This window comes from Aquarana catesbeiana, linkage group LG05 (genome assembly GCF_042186555.1).
Source record: "Aquarana catesbeiana isolate 2022-GZ linkage group LG05, ASM4218655v1, whole genome shotgun sequence".
Taxonomy (NCBI): Eukaryota; Metazoa; Chordata; class Amphibia; order Anura; family Ranidae; genus Aquarana; species Aquarana catesbeiana.
Genome location: NC_133328.1, coordinates 409,910,637 through 409,933,281, shown reverse-complemented (window position 1 = coordinate 409,933,281; position 22,645 = coordinate 409,910,637). Strand labels below are relative to the sequence as shown.

General features: G+C 39.6%; 1 protein-coding gene across 1 annotated transcript in view; it reads right to left on the bottom strand.

Annotated features, from left to right (window-relative positions):
- The window catches only part of MRS2 (magnesium transporter MRS2), a 42,544-nt gene that overhangs the window by 10,262 nt on the left and 9,637 nt on the right, over window positions 1-22,645 (bottom strand). The window contains exons 3-9 of the mRNA XM_073631154.1: window positions 16,589-16,625; window positions 14,614-14,726; window positions 12,212-12,385; window positions 10,418-10,548; window positions 10,210-10,326; window positions 7,177-7,329; window positions 4,667-4,784 (exon numbers count right to left, since the gene is read on the bottom strand). Of these exons, the coding sequence (XP_073487255.1) occupies window positions 4,667-4,784; window positions 7,177-7,329; window positions 10,210-10,326; window positions 10,418-10,548; window positions 12,212-12,385; window positions 14,614-14,726; window positions 16,589-16,625 (843 nt within the window). The remainder of the gene's footprint in view (window positions 1-4,666; window positions 4,785-7,176; window positions 7,330-10,209; window positions 10,327-10,417; window positions 10,549-12,211; window positions 12,386-14,613; window positions 14,727-16,588; window positions 16,626-22,645) is intronic.

Below are 22,645 nucleotides of genomic sequence, written 5' to 3'. Positions count from 1 at the left end.
GCCCCGTTAGGATCATCCCGGCTGGAAGCCACCAGAGACGCGCCGCCGCACCGCAACACCACTGCCAGCAGTGGACAGAAAAAATATGACACTTGGTCCTATAAAAAGTAAGAGACTGCAAATACATTTTTTGGTTTAAACAAGTGCAGAGAGTTTTTTTTTCTTTTTAAAACACTTACCAGTCCCGTTGCAGGATTCTGCTAAAAAGCTAGAGTCCAATCTTCCCCCATCACGATGGGTTCTGCTTTTGGACCTTCAAGGACCGGGTCCCCGTGAATGTGGGGCCACTCCCTTGGACCTGTAAAGCACTCTGCCTGATCTCCTTTGGGGTTTTTTCTTACCAAGGGTCCGGATCCCAGGGTCCAGTACCCAAAGGGTCAGATTACAGGCAATACCTCCTAATCTTCTTGTATAAACGAGGTTCGGATACCATCCATTTTAGTGTATCACCGTCCAGATGGATCTGATTATATAGCCCTTTAAATCCTTTAGGATCTGTTCGAGGAGCATTCTCTTAGCTAGATCATGGAGAGTTTCTCCAGCCATGACCATCACCTTACAAGACACTGGCGAAAAAACTGAGGCACTTCCTGTGTAGGAGGGGTTATATAAGGGAGGACTTCCTATCTTTTTGGTTTGCCAGTGTCCATTCACCTATAGGTGGCGTATAACCCAGTTAGTTTTTATGGCTGCTCTGTGTCCCGTGATGTACGACAAAGAAAAACATTTTGCAACTAATTAGGGTTAACTGACAACAGGTCAGTAACATGATTGGGCATAAAAAGAGCATCTTAGAGAGTCAGAGTGTCTCAGAAGTAAAGGTGGACAGAAGTTCACCAATCTGTGAAAAGCTGTGTCTAAATATTGTTGAACTATTTCAGAATAATGTTCCTCAATGTAAAATTGAAACTATATCAACTACAGTACATATCATCAACAATTCCGGGAATCTGGAGAAATCTCTGTGCGCAAGACACAATGCCAAAACGCAATATTGGATGCCTGTAATCTTTAGACTCTTGGATGGCACTGCATTAAAAACCATTGTCTGTGAACACAGTTCACTGTGCTGTCCATATATGCAAGTTAAAGGTCTATCATGTGAAGAAGAAGTCATAGCTGAACATTATCCAGAAACGCTGCCATCTTCTCTGGGCCAAAGCGCATTTAAAATGGTCTATTGCAAAGTGGAAGACTGTTCTGTGGTCAGACAAATCAAAATTTGAAATTTTTTGGTAACCATGGGTGCTGCATCCGCCAGACTAAAAAGGAGAGGGACCTTCTGGGTTGTTAACAGCCTTGGTTCATAAGCCTGCATCTCTGATGGTATGAGGGTGCATTAGTGCATATGGAATGGGCAGCTTGCACATCAATCAATGCTGAAAGATATATCCAGGCTTTAGAGCAGCATATGCTCCTATCCAGATGATCTCTTTCAGGGAAGGCCTTGCATAATGCAGCAGCAATACTAATCCGCATACTGCATCTATGACAACAGCATGGCTTCATAGTAGGAGTCCAGGTATTTAACTGGCCTGCCTGCAGTCCAGACATTTCACCAACTGAAATGATTTGGCTCACGTTGAAATGAAAAATAGGACAAAGAAGACCCAGGACTGTTGAGAAGTTAGAATCCTATCTCAGGCAAGAATGGGACAACATTGCTCTCCCAAAACTCTAAATAACTCCAAACATTTTACAGATTGTTGTTAAAAGAAGAGGGGATGCTACACTGTGGTAAACATGGCCCTGTCCCAACATTCATTTCAAAATTACCCTTTTTTTTTGTTTTTCTTAAAATGGTCTATTTTCTCAGTTTAAACATTTGATGATTTCTAATGTGACTAAAACTTGTTTTTTTGAGATTTTGCAAAATTATTGCATTGTATATATATGTATATATATATATATATATATATATATATATATATATATATATATATATACACACACACACACATACACATATACATACATACACACAAATACACACACACAGTATCTCACAAAAGCGAGTACACCCCTCACATTTTTGTAAATATTTATTATATTTTTTCATGTGACAACACTGAAGAAATTACACTTTGCTACAATGTAAAGTAGTGAGTGTGCAGCTTATCTAACAGTGTAAATTTTCTGTCCCTTCAAAATAACTCAACACACAGCCATTAATGTCTAAACCGCTGGCAATAAAAGTGAGTACACCCCTAAGTGAAAATGTCCAAACTGGGCCCAAAGTGTCAATATTTTGTGTGACCACCATTATTTTCCAGCACTGCCTTAACCCTCTTTGGGTATGGAGTTCACCGGAGCCTCACAGGTTGCCACTGGAGTCCTCTTCCACTCCTCCATGATGACATCACGGAACTGGTGGATGTTAGAGACCTTGCGCTCCTCCATCTTCCGTTTGAGGATGCCCCACAGATGCTCAATAGGGTTTAAGGTCTGGAGACATGCTTGGCCAGTCCATCACCTTTACCCTCAGCTTCTTTAGCAAGGCAGTGGTCATTTTGGAGGTGTGTTTGGGATCATTATGTTGGAATACTGCCCTGCGGCCCAGTCTCCGAAGAGACTCTCACCTGGTTGCTGCCACACACGCTTGACACCATCTGAACCAAATACATTTATCTTGGTCTCAACAGACCACAGGACATGGTTCCAGTAATCCATGTCCTTAGTCTGCTTGTCTTCAGCAAACTGTTTGCGGGCGTTCTTGTGTATCATTTTTAGAAGAGGCTTCCTTCTAGGAATATATGAGATATGCAGACCAATTTGATGCAGTGTGCAGCGTATGGTCTGAGCACTGACAGGCTGATCCCCCATCCTTTCAACTTCTGCAGCAATGCTGGCAGCACTCATACGTCGATTTCCCAAAGATAACCTCTGGATATGACACTGAGCATGTGCACTCAACTTCTTTGGTCAACCATGGGGAGGCCTGTTCTGAGTGGAACCTGTCCTGTTCAACCACTGTATGGTCTTGGCCACTGTGCTGCAGCTCAGTTTCAGGGTCTTGGCATTCTTCTTATAACCTAAGCCATCTTTATGTAGAGCAACAATTCTTTTTTTTTTTTCAGATTCCCAGATAGTTCTTTGCCATGAGGTGCCATGATGAACTTCCAGTGACCAGTATAAGAGAGCGAGAGAAATGATGGGTGTTGCAATTTTTTATGTCACACGGTATTTGCTCAGCGTTTTTTCAAAGGCAGTTTTTTTGGGAAAAAATACACTTTAAAAGGATAAGTTCACCTTTGGGAACATGTTACATATTGCGCCTGATTTTAGGGTGGAACATGTAATATGTTCCCAGTACTGCAGTCGCTGCGCCCCCTCCTTGTGGCAGCAGTACGGGGAGAAGTTCCCTGTACTATCTGCCAGTTTTTGAAAGCAGTGCGGCCGTGCGGGGCTCCGCCCATGCGGCTGCGTCATTCATACACAAAGCTCAGTGTATGAATGAACTACAAGTCCGACAGCCCTAGCTGCTGTCAGCTTGTAGTTCTCAATGAACTACCGTGGAGCTGTGGTAGTTCATTAAGTCTTCCCTTCAGAGTATCGGCTTACTCGTATGGGATGTACGGGTAAGCCGATACACTGACAATGTGGAGGAGACCTGCATGGCATCAGCGATCTCCTGATCGCTGGTGCAATTCTTTACAGGTTCCCAATACAAAAAAATAATAAATGCACATTTTTTTTACCTGCAAAACTATGTGTATTTATTATTTTTTGTACAAAAGGTGAACTTATCCTTTAATGAATTTTATTGCACACAAACACAAATATAATACCTATTTTTTTTGTAAATTTTAAAAGATTGTTACACAGAAAAAATAGGTACCCAACATGTCACGCTTTAAAACTGGGTCCGCCCGTGGAATAGCAGCAAACTACAGTATCTAAAATTCTCTATAGGCGACACTTTAAACGCCTTTACAGGTAACCAGTTTATAGATACACAGGAGGTCTGCTGCTAGAGTTATTGCTCTTGCTCTGACATTCACAATACCTCACGTGTGGTGCAATCACCAGTTACATATACGTGCAGGAGTAACGTATGCGTTCGCATCAGCGCATAAGCACGGGGGGATGCGGGCGCTTTAAATTTTTTTATTATTTCTTTTTATAGAAAATGTTATTTTTATATTGCTATTACAAGGGATGAACAACATCCCTTGTGACAGCATGGGCCGTGACAGGTCCTCTTAGACCTCAAATCTCTCCTCTGGCCTCCAATGCAGATAAACAGAGAGGCGGAACCGGAAACAGAGAGGGAGAAAAAACATCAGTTCCTCTCTCTCTGTTCTTCGCAGCCATTGCCGTCGGTCACATTACTCCCGGGTTCTACGACGGCAGAGCCCAGGAAATCCAGCGGGAGGGGGGTTGGACCCCCTTCTGTCACCCGCAGAAGTGATCAAGTGGCTGTTCAGCCACTCAAATCACTTCTGTATTAGAGGGAATCGGCGGCTGAAAATCTTCATACCGAGGGGATGCCTGCTGGTGCAGGCATTATTCTGGGATATCCACTACAAACCAAGAATGTTCATGGACATCCTACAGTAGATGAGTTTTTAAAAATCTTTACAAGCCAAGATTAGCCAAGATTTTGCTATTATCCTAATGTATATATTTCTTTGTCTTCGATTATAATATTTATTTCTGTACTTACATCTTCAAAGGTAGATTCCAAATTCATTCCAAAGGCCACTCCAATAAGACCAAACAGTGAGATGGAGAAAGTACCCATGGTAAGTTGTAAGTTGAGTCTCATCATTACATTTCGGTGGCTGGAAAACAAATAGGTACAATAACTTGTACTGGTAGCTGTATTTGCAAGCATGAGAATAGACTCACCTACCTGCAAAGGGACAGGAGCAGGAACAGTTTATGTAGCTCACCCTTCTCTCACACTTGTCAATGTTTCTAGAGAACTATTTCTGAATTTTAAAAGATGCAATTAGGGTGGGAATGCTATTTATTGTCATGAAAAGCACATGGAGAAAGATTAAGGAAAAGATTAGGGCTAATTTTAGTTGCTCATTATACTCCATGACAACACAACTGATAAATATATCATAAAAATAATGTAAACCGAAAGTATTGTTTTTTTTTCAGTTTGCTTATATTTTACGGTATTACTTTTTTAAAAATATAAACTTCAGATTTGTAGGTTTGTTGTTCCCTATTTTTGTTACTGCACTAAATATAGAGATGTGTAAAAAAAGCAACTATAGGAATCTCTCTGGATAAAGAGGACCTGTTTGACTTACCATGCCTTGTTCTACACTGTCTCTGAATGGAGGTAGCCATCATGATAGAGAAGCGGTGATTTGCTTCCTCATATCTGAGCTGCTCCCCCTGATGACCGCTGAGGTAATGATCAAGAATCATCCGGAGATGTGCGGAAGCACAGAATTACCAAATTAATGAAGTACAAGCAGAGTTAACCCTGCACTGTAGGTCCTCAAGTACAACTTTCTCTCCAGCCACCAGCACAGTATGAACATCGCCAAGTCTAACTCCAAGTCTTGTGCAACTAGCAGTCAAAAGCAGCACAACCTGTCACACACCAGACATGCAGCTATGGGGTTGTAGGCATAGGAAGGTCTAGGTACACTCACATATTGTACCAGGAAGTGCACTGCCATTTTTCCAAAATGGATTAAAGACAAAAGTAAATATTTCAGGATATTGCACACAGAGGCAATTACCATTTTTTGATGTTTCCTGTACCATAGATAATCGCCAACTTTTTGAGCTCATGTCAACTTTAGGACTTCAAGGGCAGGATATAATTATTCAAAGGTTCCATGCAAACTGAAGACTGAAGGTCTATTGGCCAAAATAGTAATGTAGCCCCCTTTCAGAGGCTTTATGCATCAGCTTTTCCTTAGATGAGCAATGAAGTCTCAGCCTGAACAAAGTGCTGACTGCTATTGACTCACTTGATAGGGTGACATTTCAGCAATAAAAGCTGTGGTCACTTACAGTTGATTCCACAGATGAGAAAGCAAGCAAGCCAGTATGTTACTTGTATTTCCACCGTTCTAACATGCAAAGCTGTTCTGGTTTTTGTACATCCACAACTTGTGTTCTGTTCTTACCTTTTTCCTGGCACAGGATTGATTACAATTGGCAAGTCTCAACCGCTGAATAATAAAGTCAGCTACATGGGCTAGTCCCTGCCCAGTCTGGCTATCTCTCAGTCATGTTGCAGACAATCAGAGCTGCACCCTTCCTCCTGCTGGGGTACAGCCAATCTGGAAGATGCCCTCTTTTTGCATGGCCTCATCTCTGCCCAGCTTGGCTGTCTTTTAGCTTTGCTGTCGCACTGCAGCCTTTCAGGAAGGTTTCCTTCTCTTAAGCACAAACTCTGTGCTCTGGCCAATCCCATGGCACCTGCTCAAATGAGAAAAAAAAAAAAAAAAAAAACACACAGAAAAGCGCCTCTAAGTGCAATGTTTAATATGCAGTATTATAAAATATCCAACACTTGGATGGCTGCAGGAGATGGTGATGATCGGCTCATGGAGCGACGCTTCTGGGCGTGTGACGTCAGCGGGATGTAGAGGAACCACAATGTGGTTCAGAGCATGCGCGAGGCTCGCTCTGAAACTAGTTGTGGTTCCTCTACATCCCGCTGACGTCACACGCCCAGAAGCGTCGCTCCACGAGCCGATCATCACCATCTCCTCCAGCCATCCATAAGGATCAGCCGGCTTCCTCTCTGGCTTCTTGCAGCTCTCGCAGCTGGACTTAATGCTCACTCAGGACACACTATAGACGCTGGAGACGATCCCAGGAGATTTGATCTCCCACGAGCACACCAGTCCTTACCTAGATGTAAGGGATATTTTGATAATACTGCATATTAAACATTGCACTTAGAGGCGCTTTTCTATATTTTTTTTCTATGTTGAAATCCTGAGTTGGCTTCACTCTTGACAAAAGCTGGCCCTTAGTACATCTCTTCCAAGACACCATTGCACATCATCATCTCTCAAGAAACATCACTTTCAAATTTTTGGACATTTTACCCTTACTCCTGGACTTTTTATATCTATTTCCGGGTCCTGCTTTTATTATCCTTATTATTGCTGTCCATTATACCTGCATCCTGAACGCTAGCATTTGTTTTTTTTTTTCCTGCTTATATGAGATATGATTATAATAACCAACCTGTCTAGGTGAAGGAAAATGACACTTTCTGAGTCATCCATTAGTACACGTAGCTCTCTGGCCACATTAGCTAAGTCTTCTGCTTGTCTGTAGTAATTCTCCAGAAGCAGTTCCATCTCTTCAGCATGATCAATCCTGGAAGTACCTTCTACACTGAAAAAGAAATCCCCATTTTTAAGGACTTAACGTCACCAATGAATCAACTACAATAAATTTAAACATATCACATTTTTGGTTGAGAAGGGAGATTGTGGCCATCATATGGACAGAATCCCAGTAGTGGGCTGTATTAAAAGTGAGAAGGCGGGGCTCTTTACTCTAGTCTAGAACATAAAAGGAGTCATTTTTTCCAGCATTTTTAGTCACAAAATTTAGCAAGCAATCTTGAATATTCTTTTCACATGTAACTTAGAAGAAGCACTCCAGCAAAATGTTTTGAAGTAGCTGAGAGCAAAAGGTAAAGGGCTATACCCAAAAGGCAAAGGTCTTTACCCAAAAACTAAAAATCTAACATCATCATATTTCAAGCGCTTTTTATTTGGGTGGAGCGCCTGCATTGTTAGCCTGTCTCATATGCCCCTGGTGGAGAAAACAAGAGACCTGCTGCAGAACATAGTGTAGGCGTGGTCCACTGTGCCATTATCATTAATCCAGCCCAGTGCAATGATGTCCAGCTGACATTAGAGAAAGTGCTTGCAGACAGGAATTGGCTAAAAAAATACTAAAAGAGGTCAGTACTAATATGCAACTAAAAGGTGAAAACAGTATTGTATGGGAACAAAACATGGCAATAGTGCATAGTGCCACAACAAACTAGATAAGTGTCACAAGCAGCCTCGGGCAGTAATTCTTATCTCCTCTCCATTCACAAACATGGGCACCTGGCCATGCCTCTCCCTCCCCTCTACCCAGAACTTTTTTTTTTGTGGGATTCCTTCCTTAGACAGATTCCTTAAAACACAAAAGTCTGACAAAAATCACTTATTTTTGCATTTAATGGTTTGAAAAAAATAACCCAATAAATGCTCAGCATTATCATCTCTAAATCAATTTAATAGTATGTACCTTACCCAGGAGAATTATAAATGGGGACATTTGTCATGGCAAACAGTAAATGAAAAGCAAAAATCTAATTAAACAGTTTAAAAATCATTTAATATTCACAGATACACATTGAACACATTCATTAAAAAAAAAGGAATATCTAAAGCACAAAAAAGTCTATCAATTCAGAGTAAACAAAACTAAAATCTATTTCTCGTATCTGACATAAAACAATTATATTTACATAAAGAAAACATTAAGTCATTTGGAGAGAAGGAGTCTCATTTATATTCAAGATCATTAGCACTCGTCGTGTAAATGTAATTAATGCATTATATCAGTTAAGTTAAAACTTCAACAATGCAATGCAACAATTATTTGTTGGCAAAGGGAAAAGGCTGATAAAAATACTGAATATACATTAACTGTTAAATGCTTTGCAATTTTCATAAGAGAAATCTGAAGAATAAATATTTATTGGCATATAACACTCACTTTTTCAGCATGAAAATCGGTTGCAAATAGCGTGGGGGGGGGGGGGGGCGAGTGCCGTCAGATTACATACAGTGAGAATCTTCTGTTTACTTGGTGGCCTCTGTAATAGGAAGTCAATAGATGGCAATGGTGAGGCTGCTGCATTAATGTGGACTAATAAGGCTCTATTGATGGCACTTGTGAGGCTGCAGGCGGGCATTGATCAGGCTGCATTGATGCCAATGGTGAGGCTGCAGATGGGCACTGACCCTTATTTTGCTTCAAAGTTCCTTATTTAAAATTTAAGTTTTTTTCCTGAAACTTCCCTCTTAAAATGAATGTGCGTGTTATACGCCTGTGCGTGTTATATGCCGATAAATACGGTATTTTTCTATAGACTAACCAGTCCTGGGATGACTCTCCTTAACTTACATTTCCATTCTCTACTACCTACTACTTTCCTATTACTATGTTACCAATCATGTTTTTCTCTCTCCTTCTCTTTAATTGATAAGGTTATACTCTCAGGTATTTCATATAAGCCTACCTGGCTTTACTCTTCCCCACTCTCCTCCTCTCCTCTCCCACCCTTTACATTATGATGCAACGCTCCCATTATGCCCACCAGTGTGGGTGTTATGGTTTATTAGGTCTTTGAACTTGCTCATCACCATTATGACATATCCAATCGCTATTTGATGATCATTGCTCACATATATATGTTGTTCTTTTTATGTGTTCCATCATTGGCACATATGCTCTCTCTCTTTTGTTTGATGTCTGACCTTCTTACGTACTGTGAACACAGGCCGAATATCAAGCGACATGTGTAAGTCAGTCTGTCGGACGAGCATACTGGATAACCAGCAGCTGACAGACTCCCAATCAGCGCTCTCTGCCAATGGCGGAGAGTGCTGATCAGAGTGTTCTGGCTGGGGGGCCGTCCCCCTGTCAGAACACAATAGCTCAGCGTGGGGGGGGGGGGGGGGGGGGGGGGGTGTAGATCGCTGTACTAATTTCGCATAGTGAGTACAGTGGCTAAGACCAGAGCTGTCGGGCTTTAAAAGCTTTTGTAGATTTCTTACGTGCTTTACTTTTACGGATACTTAAGACACTTGTTTACCTTTTCTATTTGAAAATGTAATTAAAAAAAAGAAAAAAAAAAAAGAAGATTGGAATATAAATCATATCTAAATCCAGAAAAACAAAAAAATGATTATATATTGCAGCTTACCAGAATGTTATTACTCAAAAGTAAAAAAAAAATGTTAACATATAAACACACATACACACACACACACATATATATATTTACACTTTTTAACTTTTTGATAACATTCTGGTAAGCTGCAACATATAATACTTTTAAGTTTATCTGGCTTTAGGTCTATTTTAACTAGTTGAGCATTTTCAATGTATGCAGTACATTCAAAATGTGGACAGGTTGAAACAAGCTCACGTCCACAGTAGTACCATCATTTATAAATTAAAAAAAAATTGTATCACAATACATACGGGGGCTGAAGACTATCCGACTTGGTCAAGCACAGCTCTTCAATAAGTTCATCTTCATTCAAGATTTCTAAAATTGCTTCTTTAAAAACTTTGATATCTGTTTCTAACTCTGATAAACTGAAAAAAAAAATTGAAATTTTTATTTTTATTTTAGAATTCGACCCTACAGCATAAGAAAACAAACCATTTGATTACATGTATAGTTTACCTCTTTCCACTCTGGAGCAGAACATGCAATTTACTTCTATCTACTGACATTAGTTTGGGGTCCACCAATGCTTCCAAAGTTTCCAGAATATGAGGTTGTAGATATTGAAGTCTCCCTTGTAGATTGCTAATCTAATGAAAAAAATGAATGCAGATATAGTAAAGATAGATAGATAAGTCGAATAAAGAGAACAAAATCAGAGAAAGCCGATGGCACACCATGCTAACAAAAGGGATGACAACAGTAGACACGATCCCAAATTAAGTAAGGAAAAAAGTCTCCCTAAAGACAAGCAAAGGGGCACCTTGCAGCACTGTGGAGCTTAATACTTTCTGCTTTTACACTCATCAGTATGGAAAATAACAATCATGTTTACAGTGGAAGCCAAATGTCTCAAAATGTAAAACCAACACAAATAAAATTACAGTATTTTCAAAAGCTCTGCCTAGTCACTGGTTGCCTCTTTAAAAGTGCCTTCAGTTCATACAATAAGATTTCTGTCTAGCAGTGCAAAATTCCTATCACTTCAAGCCCCCGAGATGAGCTGACAAACTTTTGAGAGGAAGGCAGCTTTTCTCCAGACTCATTATGTGGACAATGAATAACACAAGGCCAGAAGCCTTTGAGGAAAAATATTAGGAGATGAACATGCCACCACGTGTAAAATTCACTTTTTTTCATATCTTAGATGTACAAACTGTTGTTAGATATTACAATGCTGAAACCCAATCCACACCTTTAAGAGAACTGTCCACGGATGTCAACACACTTCTCTAAAGAATGAGGGTTCTTTCATGGCTCACCATATATGTGAGGGAAAGGCCCCACATTACACCACATCAGTCCCCTCTGACGTTGTCATCTGTGGCAAAGGGCATAGGGTGGGGCCTATGCCAGAGATGTCATCACGCACGCGGAATCAGATTGGAGGCTGGATTTTACTGCACAGCCCACAGGAATGCCAATTTTATGATTGATGCCTTGTATGCTTTTCTATTGTGGTGACTGGGTGAGTACATTTCCTGTCTGTTTTTTTTAAACATTAAACTTTACAATTTTACGCTAGGGTATCGTATTCTATGTTTTATTCCTGAGAATTGTGGCAATGTATTTAGTATTGCTTGAATCATGGAGATACACAGACAGGTTGGAGGCTATAACTTTTAAAGTGCAGAATGATTGATTAAAATGTCAATCTGTAAGCGGCTAGAGTTTTAACTGTCTCGGAGTGGGCGCTTTATGCATGGAATCAGCTGTCCCACAGAGGTATTCTGAACACTTGGGTGTTTATTACCTTAGAAGAGTGAAGAGCACTTAAGGGGACACTTCTTTGTTATTTCTATGGGAACACTAATTTCTATGGGGGTATATCTATATAGGAACACTCTAGTCTAGGTGATACTGCTATGGACTGTTTACTATGAGTTTGATATATTTATTTATTTTGTTTATATTTTTTTTTAATAATTATTTCATTTATTCACAGTGCTGCACTTTTCCTTTCATACACAAAGCCCCACATCAGCACACTAAAATTAATACAAAAGAATTGTCGGTCTGCTGATGTGACCTATGCTATCATGTTCCCTTGTCCTGAATGAATGCCTATTCATCACAGATATTTAGTGACTGCGATAGAGGAATTCAGTCATGGAAATCATGAATCTTTAGAACTTTGGTAAGCCAATCTGTGACACGCGTGAATCTAGATTGCACAAGCTGTGGTACATCACACATCTGGTAGAAAAGTAAAACAATGTTCTAATTTTTGCAGGTCATATTGTATCTACCCACCCTGTACTGCAGGATTGCCTCCAAGGCTCTAAACTCAAAGGGCAAGGAGTATGTCACTAGCTGCCCTTCTCCTGCTAACTGGGGAGCAAGTTCCCGAAGAAACCACTGCTCTAGGTGGAGGTTCCGATAATCCAGTATTAGAAGATATTCGGGTGTTATGACAGCTTTTAAGAACTGTAAGACAGAAAAGAAACAGCCCAATAATATTTTAAAACATGAGTTAAGGGAAAAATCATTTGTTTCAATTACATACGTTACAAACATAGATTTCTTAAAGCAGACATGCACATTTTAAAAACACACAGGTGGACTGATTTTGTTCCCACTAACATTTAAAAGAGTAAAAGAATTGTACACTAAGACCCCTTTTACACCTTTTAAAGCGGCGCTATTTTTAGCGGCGCTTTACTATCATTTTAGCGGCGCTATTCGGCCGCTAGCAGGACAGTTTTAACTCCCCGCTAGCGGCCGAAAAGGGGTTAAATCTGCCCGCAAAACGCAGCCAGAGCGGCGTTTTGCTGGCGGTATCACAGCGCTACCCCATTGATTTCAATGGGGAGCAGCAGTGGAGAAGCGGTGAGTTCACCGCTCCAAAGAAGCTGCTGGCAGGACTTTTTCTGACGCCCTGCCAGCGCACCGCTCCAGTGTGACTGGTGTGAATGGAGCAACGGTTTGCAGGCGCTATTTTTAACGCTATAGCGCCTGCAAAACTCTCCAGTGTGAAAGGGGTCTTATGGTACACTTATGGCACCCACCCTTACTGCGGTGTTGAACAGTGGGATGATCCCATCGTAAGGATTCTTCCTATATAGAATGGCATATGCTGCATTCGTTGTAATTGTCCACCTAACAAATGAGCAATAAGACAACCAAGGAATCTATAAAGCTGAACCAAGAGATAGAGGAGTCTCCTTCCTGGTATTCCTGGCAACAAAACAATTGCCATTTTTATATATATATATATATATATATATATATATATATATATATATATATATATATATATATATATATATATATATATATATTTGGGGGTTCCAAGTAATTTTTTTTAGCAAAAATACTGATTTTAACTTTGTAAGAAACAAGTGTCAGAAAAAGGTTTAGTCTTTAAGTGGTTACATTTCCCTCATTTACAGACTGAAGTTCATTCCTTTGATCTAAGAACAAAAAGTTACAATGTTTATAGTTTACTACCAGCACAGACAATGTTGTGAACAACTTGGCAGGCTGCCCATTTTTTTTTTCTTTTGACAGCTGAGTGAGCAGAGAATGCTCTACACTTGTTACATGAATGAATCGGAAAATTCTGCATAGAGATCGTGAGGGGGGTTGAATCGATATCACGATTTTTTAACGATTAATTGTGCAGTTCTAGTTGATACATATTCAAAAGGAGCAATAATGTTGTGCTTGTGCAAACTTGCTATGCAGCATTGGCCCACAGTCCCATTTAAAAATGATATTGAACACAAAATCAAAACTTTTTTATATTGCAGCTTACCAATCATTAGATGTGGTGGCTGCATTCATTTTTTTTTTTTTAGGTTTTTTTCCCCCTTCGTTTTCATCTGGTGATCTGGTCAGTTACACACTTTCTGTATTAGAGTGCCTCCATTCTGTATGAAGGAGCACAGGCTGGAGTGTTGTACGTACTAGCAGATTTAGATATACCAACAAATTGAAGCCAAACTCCAGTTTACACTTTATAAGCAATTACAGCAACAGTTTTTTTCCTTTTGGAAAAAAGGTTTTACATAAAAAAAATAAAAGTGGACTATTGTAAGAATCCCTGTCAGTGGTAAATGGTTTGTCACATCTGCAAAAGAGCTTGTTTTTCTGAAAAACAGACTGTCCATATCACTAGATGAAAATAGGGGAATGAAAAGCTAAAAAAAGGAAGCTAATACAGCCACCACATGTACGAATCGATAAGCTGCAATATGATAAATGTTTGCTTTTTGGTTTAATACTGCTTTAAGGTTTCAGTTATAACCTATAAGGAACATAAGATGTACAAAACAGACATGAACGATTCCATACATCTTTTTGTATTGTCTGCTTGTGAAAGTATAGGCACATGGAATTTATTTTAAATCCCCTTCAATCAACTTTTATTTTTAATAAATAAATATGTCCAGGGACTGACCAACCACACTTTCTGAATTATCATTTCAGTGCTGTTCTATTTCTTAAAACTATAATATTGTACAGTTTCAATATGGCTTTTTTTTTTTTTTGCATTTTTCTAAAATTACGAAGAAAAACCAAAAAAATAGAGTGAATGTGAGCTAAAATAAGATAAACGTAAATACTGAGTAATAAATTCTAACAAACAATTATTTCAAATGGATAAAAAAATATTTTAACAATCTAGGATTTTCTGCTTAGGAATAAAGTACCTCCATTCTTAAAATGATCTTGTTTTTTCTAGAGCTGATGCTCACAAGATGCTGGAATCTTAAATCTCGAGCCTGTAAACCCAATTCTTGGTATAATTCAGTTTTTTTTCTCTCTATAAAAAACAAAGCAAGAAATGTAGATGATGTATTATGCCATTTTATAAAAATAAAATACAATCTCAATTCCCAAAAATTTGGGACAATGTGTACCTAAACAGAATGCAATGATTTGCAAATTTCAAACTCCCACATTTTATTCACAATACAAAAAAAATTACTTATCAAATGTTTAACCACTTGCCGACCGGCTCACGCCGATATACATCGGCAAAGTGGCACGTTCCCACAAAAACAACGTATGGGTCAGTCTTCCCCTTTAAGAGCCGCGTGTTTGTTCCCACTGCACGCCGGGCAACCCGATGCGCGCGGCCGGCGGGCATGAGAGCCAGAATGGGGATATGTGTGTGTAAACACACACATCCCTGTTCTGTCAGGGGAGAGGAGACAGATCGTTTGTTCCTAGTAAGTAGGAACAGCGATATGTCTCCTCCCCTAGTCAGTCCCAGCCACCCACAGTAAAAAACACTCGAGAGGGAACACATTTAACCCCTTGATTGCCCCCTAATGTTAGCCCCTTCCCTACCAGTGACATTTACACAGTAATCAGTGCATTTTTATAGCACTGATCGCTGTATAAATATCAATGGTCCCAAAAATGTGTCAAACGTGTCCGATCTGTCCGCTGCAATGTTGTAGTACCGCTAAAAAGATCACTGCCATTACTAGTAAAAAAAAAAATTAATAAAAATGGCATAACTCTTTCCCATAGTTTGTAGACGCTAAAACTTTTGCGCAAACCAATCAATATATGCTTATCGAGATTTATTTGACCAAAAATATGTAATAGAATATATATTGGCCTAAACTGATGAAAAAATATGTTTTTTAAAAGATTTTTTGGGGGAAAAAATTTTTTTTTTTTTTTTCAAAATTGTTGCTCTTTTTTTGTTTATAGTGCAAAAAATAAAAACCACAGAGGTGATCAAATACCACCAAAAGAAAGCTCTATTTGTGGGAAAAAAAGTCGTACTAGGTGAAAGGTCTGGACTGCAGGCTGGCCAGTTAAGCGCCCAGACTCTTCTACTATGAAGCAATGCTATCATCATAGATGCAACATTGTCCTGCTGAAATATGCAAGGCCATGAAAAAGATGTCATATGGATGAGCGCATATGCTGCTCTAAAACCTGGATATTCCTTCAGCATTGATTATGCCTTTCCAGATGTGCAAGCTGCCCATTCTATACGCAGCAATGCACTCCCATACTATCAGGGATGCAAGCTTTTGAACTGAGCGCCGCCTAAGGGCCCAAAGATCACAGGTATCCAATGTGTTGCACACAGAGATTTCTCTAGATCCTTAGAATCCTCTGATGATATTATGTACTGTAGATAATGATATATTTAAAGCCTCTGCAATTTTACATTGAGGAACATTATTTTGAAATTGTTTGACAATTTTTAGATGCAGCTTTTCACAGATTGGTGAAAAGATCGGATTCTCTAATATGCTCTTTTTAATACTCAATCATGTTACTGACCTGTTGCCAATTACCAAATTAGTTGCAAAACGTCCTTCCAGCTCTTCCTTGTTAATACCACTTACTTTTGCCAGCTTTTTCTTGCCCTGTTCCAACTTTTTTGAGACGGGTTGCTACCAACAATTTCAAAATGGTCTTTTTTTTTTCTTAAAATGGTACATTTACTCAGTTTTAATATTTGACAGGTTTTCTATTTTATATTGTGAATGGAAAATGGGTTATGAGATTTGTAAATCATTACATTCTGCTTTCATGTAGATTTTACACAGCATCCCAGCTTTTTTGGAATTGGGGTTGTAGTACCATTATATACACTGCAACCTTACCAAAGAACCTCTAAACAATTGTAACATTAAATTATATTCTGGTACTCACCAAATGATAATATGTTTCCATGCTTGTCAAATTTCATCTAAAGATATATAAACATTGTGAAAATGTATTATTACAAGAAAGATATCCCATTTATCTGTTCTGTAAGAACTATACAGAAGTGGCAAAAACACTCCCATTGGGTCCAATGGGGCCCAAGCCAGTACAGGCATAAACACAAACTTGCACACACACGTTGAACTAGATGGACTAGTGTATTTATTCGACTTTACCAACTATGAAACTATAAACCCTCCCTCTTACAGAAACCAGGGGTATTGTATGCAGGCTGTCAAGTCTGACAAAAAATTGTAGTTTCCTAGCTGTCATGGCAATGTTTCCAATACTTTGTGTCATCAATCTAGAACAAATATTCTGTCAACAATCTAGAAAATTATTACTTGATCCCCTGCAGATTTTGTAAGTTTGCCCACTTACAAAGACATGAAGGGTCTATAACTTTTATCATAGGTGTATTTTAAAGGATAGAGACAGAATATCAACCAAAAAGCCAGAAAAAAACACATAAAACAAATGTTATAAATTGAGTTGCAGTTCAGTGAGTAAAATAAGTACCATGTTTCCCTGAAAACAAGACCGGGTCTTATATTAATTTTGGCTACAAAAAACATACTAGGGCTTATTTTCAGGGGATGTTTTATTTACGGTATCTACAATAATCTACATTTATTCAAATACAGTCATCTCATCATGACGCTCTTAACCGCTTCCCGACCGCCTCACGCAGATATACTGTGGCAGAAGGGCATGTACAGGCAGATTAACAAACATGTACGTTGCCCTTTGAGAGGCGGCTTGCGGGCGCGGGCGCCCGCCGGAAGCTCCGTGACCGCGGGTCCCACGTACCCGATGTCCGTGAGGATACCCGCGATCGGCTAATATAAACAAGCATCTCCCCGTTCTGCCTAGTGACACTGTCACTGATCTCTGCTCCCTGTGATCGGGAGCAGCGATCAGTGTAGTGTCACACACAGCCCCTCCCCCCACAGTTAGAAACAGTTAGATCCCTAGGACACACTTAACCCCTACAGCGCCACCTAGAGGTTAACCCCTTCACAGCCAGTGACATTTTTACAGTAATCAATGCAATTTTTTAGCATGGATCGCTGTATTAATGCCAATGGTCCCAAAAATGTGTCAAAATTGTCTGATGTGTCCACCATAATGTCGCAGTCACGATAAAAACTAATGATCGCCGCCATTACTAGTAAAAAAAAAAAAAAAAAAAAAATTATTAATAACAATGCCACAATGCTAAAACTAATCCCTTTTTTGTAGATGCTTAAAACTTTTGTGCAAACCAATCAAAGGCTTATTGTGATTTTTTTTTTTACCAAAAAAAAAAAAATGTAGAATACATATCGGCCCAAACTGAGGAAAAAAAATTTTTTATATATTTTTTTGGGATATTTATTATAGCAAAAAGTAAAAAATAATGCTTTTTTTCAAAATTGTCGCTCTTTTTTTGTTTACAGTGCAAAAAATAAAAACCGCAGGGGTGATCAAATGCCACCAAAAGAAAGCTCTATTTGTGGGAAAAAAATTACGTCAATTTTGTTTGGGAGCCACGCCGCATGACCGCGCATTCTTCAGTTAAAGCGACGCAGTGCCGAAACGCAAAAAGTGCTCTGGTCTTTGGCAGGTAAAATGGTCCGGGGCATAAGTGGTTGAAGTGGTTGTAATCCTAAAAAAAAAAAAACAATATGTATCCTGATCCTTTAAAGCATGATAGACAGCATAGTGCTTGTGCTATGTCATTTACCCTTCTCTATGTTCTAAAAAACCTGGAATAATATGATAAATTTTTTTAAAAAAAGTTCCCTTGTCCCCTGTCTTCTCTCCCCCTGTCAGCTCAGGAATCAGCATTATGGCATTCTGTAATCCCAAAAATACACCTTGGTTAAAGTCCTTGTAAAATTATGTAATCCGTTCAGTAAAAAGATTATATAATGTACAGTTGTACAGTGTGTCTCCTTTTGTAACTTTATTGTGGAAAATACCTTATCTACAGCGCCGCTGGGTGCTCACGTGACCTACCAAAGCTCTACTTTTTACCACTCCGAGCGCTGCAGAGGGAGAGGCCGCTGAAGTCAGCCGGGCGGGTCACGTGAGCGCCCAGTGGCGCTGTAAATAACGTATTTTCCACAATAAATTTACAAAAGGAGACACACTGCACATTATATAACCTTTTTACAAAACACAGAAAAAAATACTGCGCTAACAATCTAAAATAAAAATAAAAAAATAAGAGCAGCGACTAAAGTGGTATACAACACAAAACAGAATATTAGGAAAAAAGTTGCGCTTATAAATTCTATGAAAAACACAAATGAGTGCCAAAAGTTACCGTATTTATTGGCGTATAACACGCACATTCATTTTAAGAGGGAAGTTTCAGGAAAAAAACTAAGGAACTTTGGGGCAAAATAAGGGTCAGTGCCCATCTGCAGCCTCATCAATCCACATCAATACATCCTCACGATTGCCTTCAATGCAGCAGCCTCACCATTGCCATCAGTGCAGCCTGATTGACGTCCACCTGCAGCCTAGAGTGGACAGAGGGGGTGGGATGAGTGCCGACAGATTACATACAAAGAGAATCTCCTATGATAGACAGAACAGTGGTCCAATGGCGGCCCAGGAGACAGGACTTCCTATTACAGAGGCTGCCAAGTAAACAGGAGATTCTCGCTGTATGTAATCTGACAGCGCTCATCCCGCCCCCCTCCCTGTCACCTCCTCAGCAGCTAAAATTGAAGTATTGGCGTATAACACGCACACGCTATTTGCACCCGATTTTCATGGTAAAAAATGAGTGTTATACGCCAATAAATACAGTAATTACATAATAAAAAGAATATTAGGGAAAAAGTTGCGCTTATAAATTCTATGAAAAACACAAATGAGTGCCAAAAGTTAATTACATAGATAATAAAAGGACCCAAATGGTGTTATAATACATCTAAGCGTCAAGCACACACACACAAATGTGATAAGAACAATGTCCATCCAGTAAGTCCACAACAGAGTGACATGTATTAGAACACTTAGGATAAACCATGTATAGAAAAAATATATGAAGAAAATAAAAAAATGTGAAATAATATAATTCCAAAAATTATCCCCAAAGGTGATAAGTGATAAAAAGTTCTTGTTGCAGTGAACAAATGGTGCATAGATGGGACCTCCACCTTGAAGAAAATGCTGCCGCTTACCAGAGGTAGTTGTCCCTGGTTACAGGGGACCACAATGAGCAGGCGGCTGTAACCCCAGCCCGGGATCTCACAGACAGGCACTGAATGGCTTCACGTCCAACAAGCTCCACGTCATATATCCCAGCAGAGTAATGCAGAGTACCGTGTATATCATAGAAAACAACAAATGCTCCACATAGCGAAAAACCATAACATTTATTGAATAAAATGAAGGCCAAATGGACACTTACGAATTAACAGATAAATAACGACATGTAAGAAAAGCCGGCCGGCTCCAAAATCAGCCCGTAGCTTCCGGGACTACACGAATGGCGGTGACGTCAGGACGTGGCTCCTCCCTACGTCGTTTCGTCACAAGCGGACGTGGTCACGGGATACGGGCGGCGTCCTGACGTACCGCTTAAATTGAACAAGATCCCGCCTTTCTCAGACGCGATACCCTGAGCGCAATCCCACTTAAGGGAAAAACTAAGGGCAGCTATATAATTACACAGCGCCGCCATTGATACGTATACAAAAATATAGAGGTCGACCGATATGGGTTTTTCTCTGGCTGATGCCGATATTTACAAATCGCGGTGGCCGATGGCCGATATGTGATGCCGATTTTTTTGGGCCGATATATTTGGCCGATTTTTTTTTTTCTTCTTTTTTCCCTTCATCTCATAAAATCTAACAGTTAGACCCCTTTCACACTGGGGCGTTTTTCAGGCGCTTTTGGGCTAAAAATAGCGCCTGCAAAGTGCCTATGAAATGGCTCCCCTGCAGTCTCAGTGTGATATCCCGAGTGCTTTCACACTGAGGCGATGCACTGGCAGGATGTAAAAAAAAGTCCTGCAAACGGCATCTTTGGAGCGGTGTATACCACTCCTCCACCACTCCTGCCCATTGAAATGAATGCACACCGCTGCCGAAGCGCCTGCAAAGCGTTTTGGCAGCGGCGCTTCAGGGGCGCATTTAACCCCTTCCTCGCCCGCTAGCTGGGTTATAAGCGCCCCGCTAGCAGCCGAATAGCGCCTCTAAAATGACGGTAAAGCGCCGCTAAAACTAGCAGCGTTTTACCATCAACGCATGCCCGCTCCAGTGTGAAAGCAGCCTTAAGTAATACAGAATTTTTTTTCATTTAAACATTAAACAAAACAAACCTCCAATCAGTTCACTTGTATGTATAATTTAGAAAACAAAAAAAAACTATCTTAAATATTAAATACACAAAAACAGGTAATCAAAACTTTTGGACGAAAAAAATGGGCTAACTTTACTGCTTAGGTTTTTTTTTTAATTCATTACTGTATTTTTTTTTTTTTAAATTGCGTTTGAAAGACCGCTGCGCAAATACCGTGTGACATAAAATATTGCAACAACCACCATTTTATTCCCTAGGGTCTCTGCTAAAAATTATATATATATATATATATATATATATATATATATATATATATATATATATATATATATAATGTTTGGGGGTTCTAAGTGATTTTCTAGCAGAAAATACAGGATTTTTACTTGTAAGCAACAAGTGTCAGAAAAGATTTAGTCTTTAAATGGTTAAACTGAGAGCTTCTACACACGGAGTTCAGTCTATTGATAAAAAGAACCTGAAAGATACAATGGTGTCCGTTTATGAAGCAGTGATCAGCGGTGATCCCGAGGATCGCCGCTGATCACAGTCCATAAACAGTGATAATCGGGGGAGAACATGTTTGAACTTGTTCTCCCGCCGATTATCTCTACACATGGAGAATCCTCATTGAATGACACAGTAATGGCCAGTTTATGAAGCGGTGATCTCACCGCTTCACTGGTGATCTGAGTCAGAATTCACACTCCCAGGTTCACCAGCTCAGAGGTGGTGAATCGGGGAGTGAAGAGGAAATCTCGGGGGATCTGAGGGGGAAGGAGGAAGATTTTTAACTTCCTTATACCTCGTTCAGACCCCCCAACACTGTAAGCATGTCCCCCTGTCATATTTATGTGTATACATATATATACATATAATGTGTATATGTATATATATATATATATATATATATATATATATATATATATATATATATATATATATATATATATATATAATGTGTGTGTGTGTATATACATGTATATATAATGTGTGTGTGTGTATACATATGTATATAATGTAGGGGGACTCATTATTTTATTAACATTAATCCACGTCGTCTGTCCGTGTATTGAGCGGTGATAATTTATCACCGCTTAATAAACTGACATCTCTGTATTTCTGGTGCTGTACTCGTGTCTCACGAGATTCCAGTATCAGGGGCTGTTCTCCACTGTTTGAAGCATTTGTAGATCTCTTCACTCCTCCAAAGGTGAAGCGATCTACAAAGCTTCATAAACTGGCATCCAGAGGAGAAAGATCTTCACTGTGAATGCCGGAGAACGAAGCAGTGAATAGATTTCACTGCTTCATAAACGGACACCAGAGTATCTTCTTTTCAGACTTGGCAGGCTGCCCAGAGGAGGAGAGAATCCTCTCCACAGATAACCTCAGGAAACTTGCATTAACTTCTATTACAGAAGTCATTTGCAAGTCACGGCTGAAGTTACAATCGGCCTTTTTTATCAGCACAATCGGCCGATGCCGATTAAGTAAAAAACGCCAAATATCGGCCGATATATCGGCCGGCCGATATATCGGTCGACCTCTACAAAAATACAATAAAAATTAGAACAAATTGTGCACCGTGCCACGTACACATATATTTTATTCAATAAATGTTATGGTTTTACGCTATGTGGAGCATTTGTTGTTTTCTATGATATATACACAGTACTCTGCATTACTCTGCTGGGATAT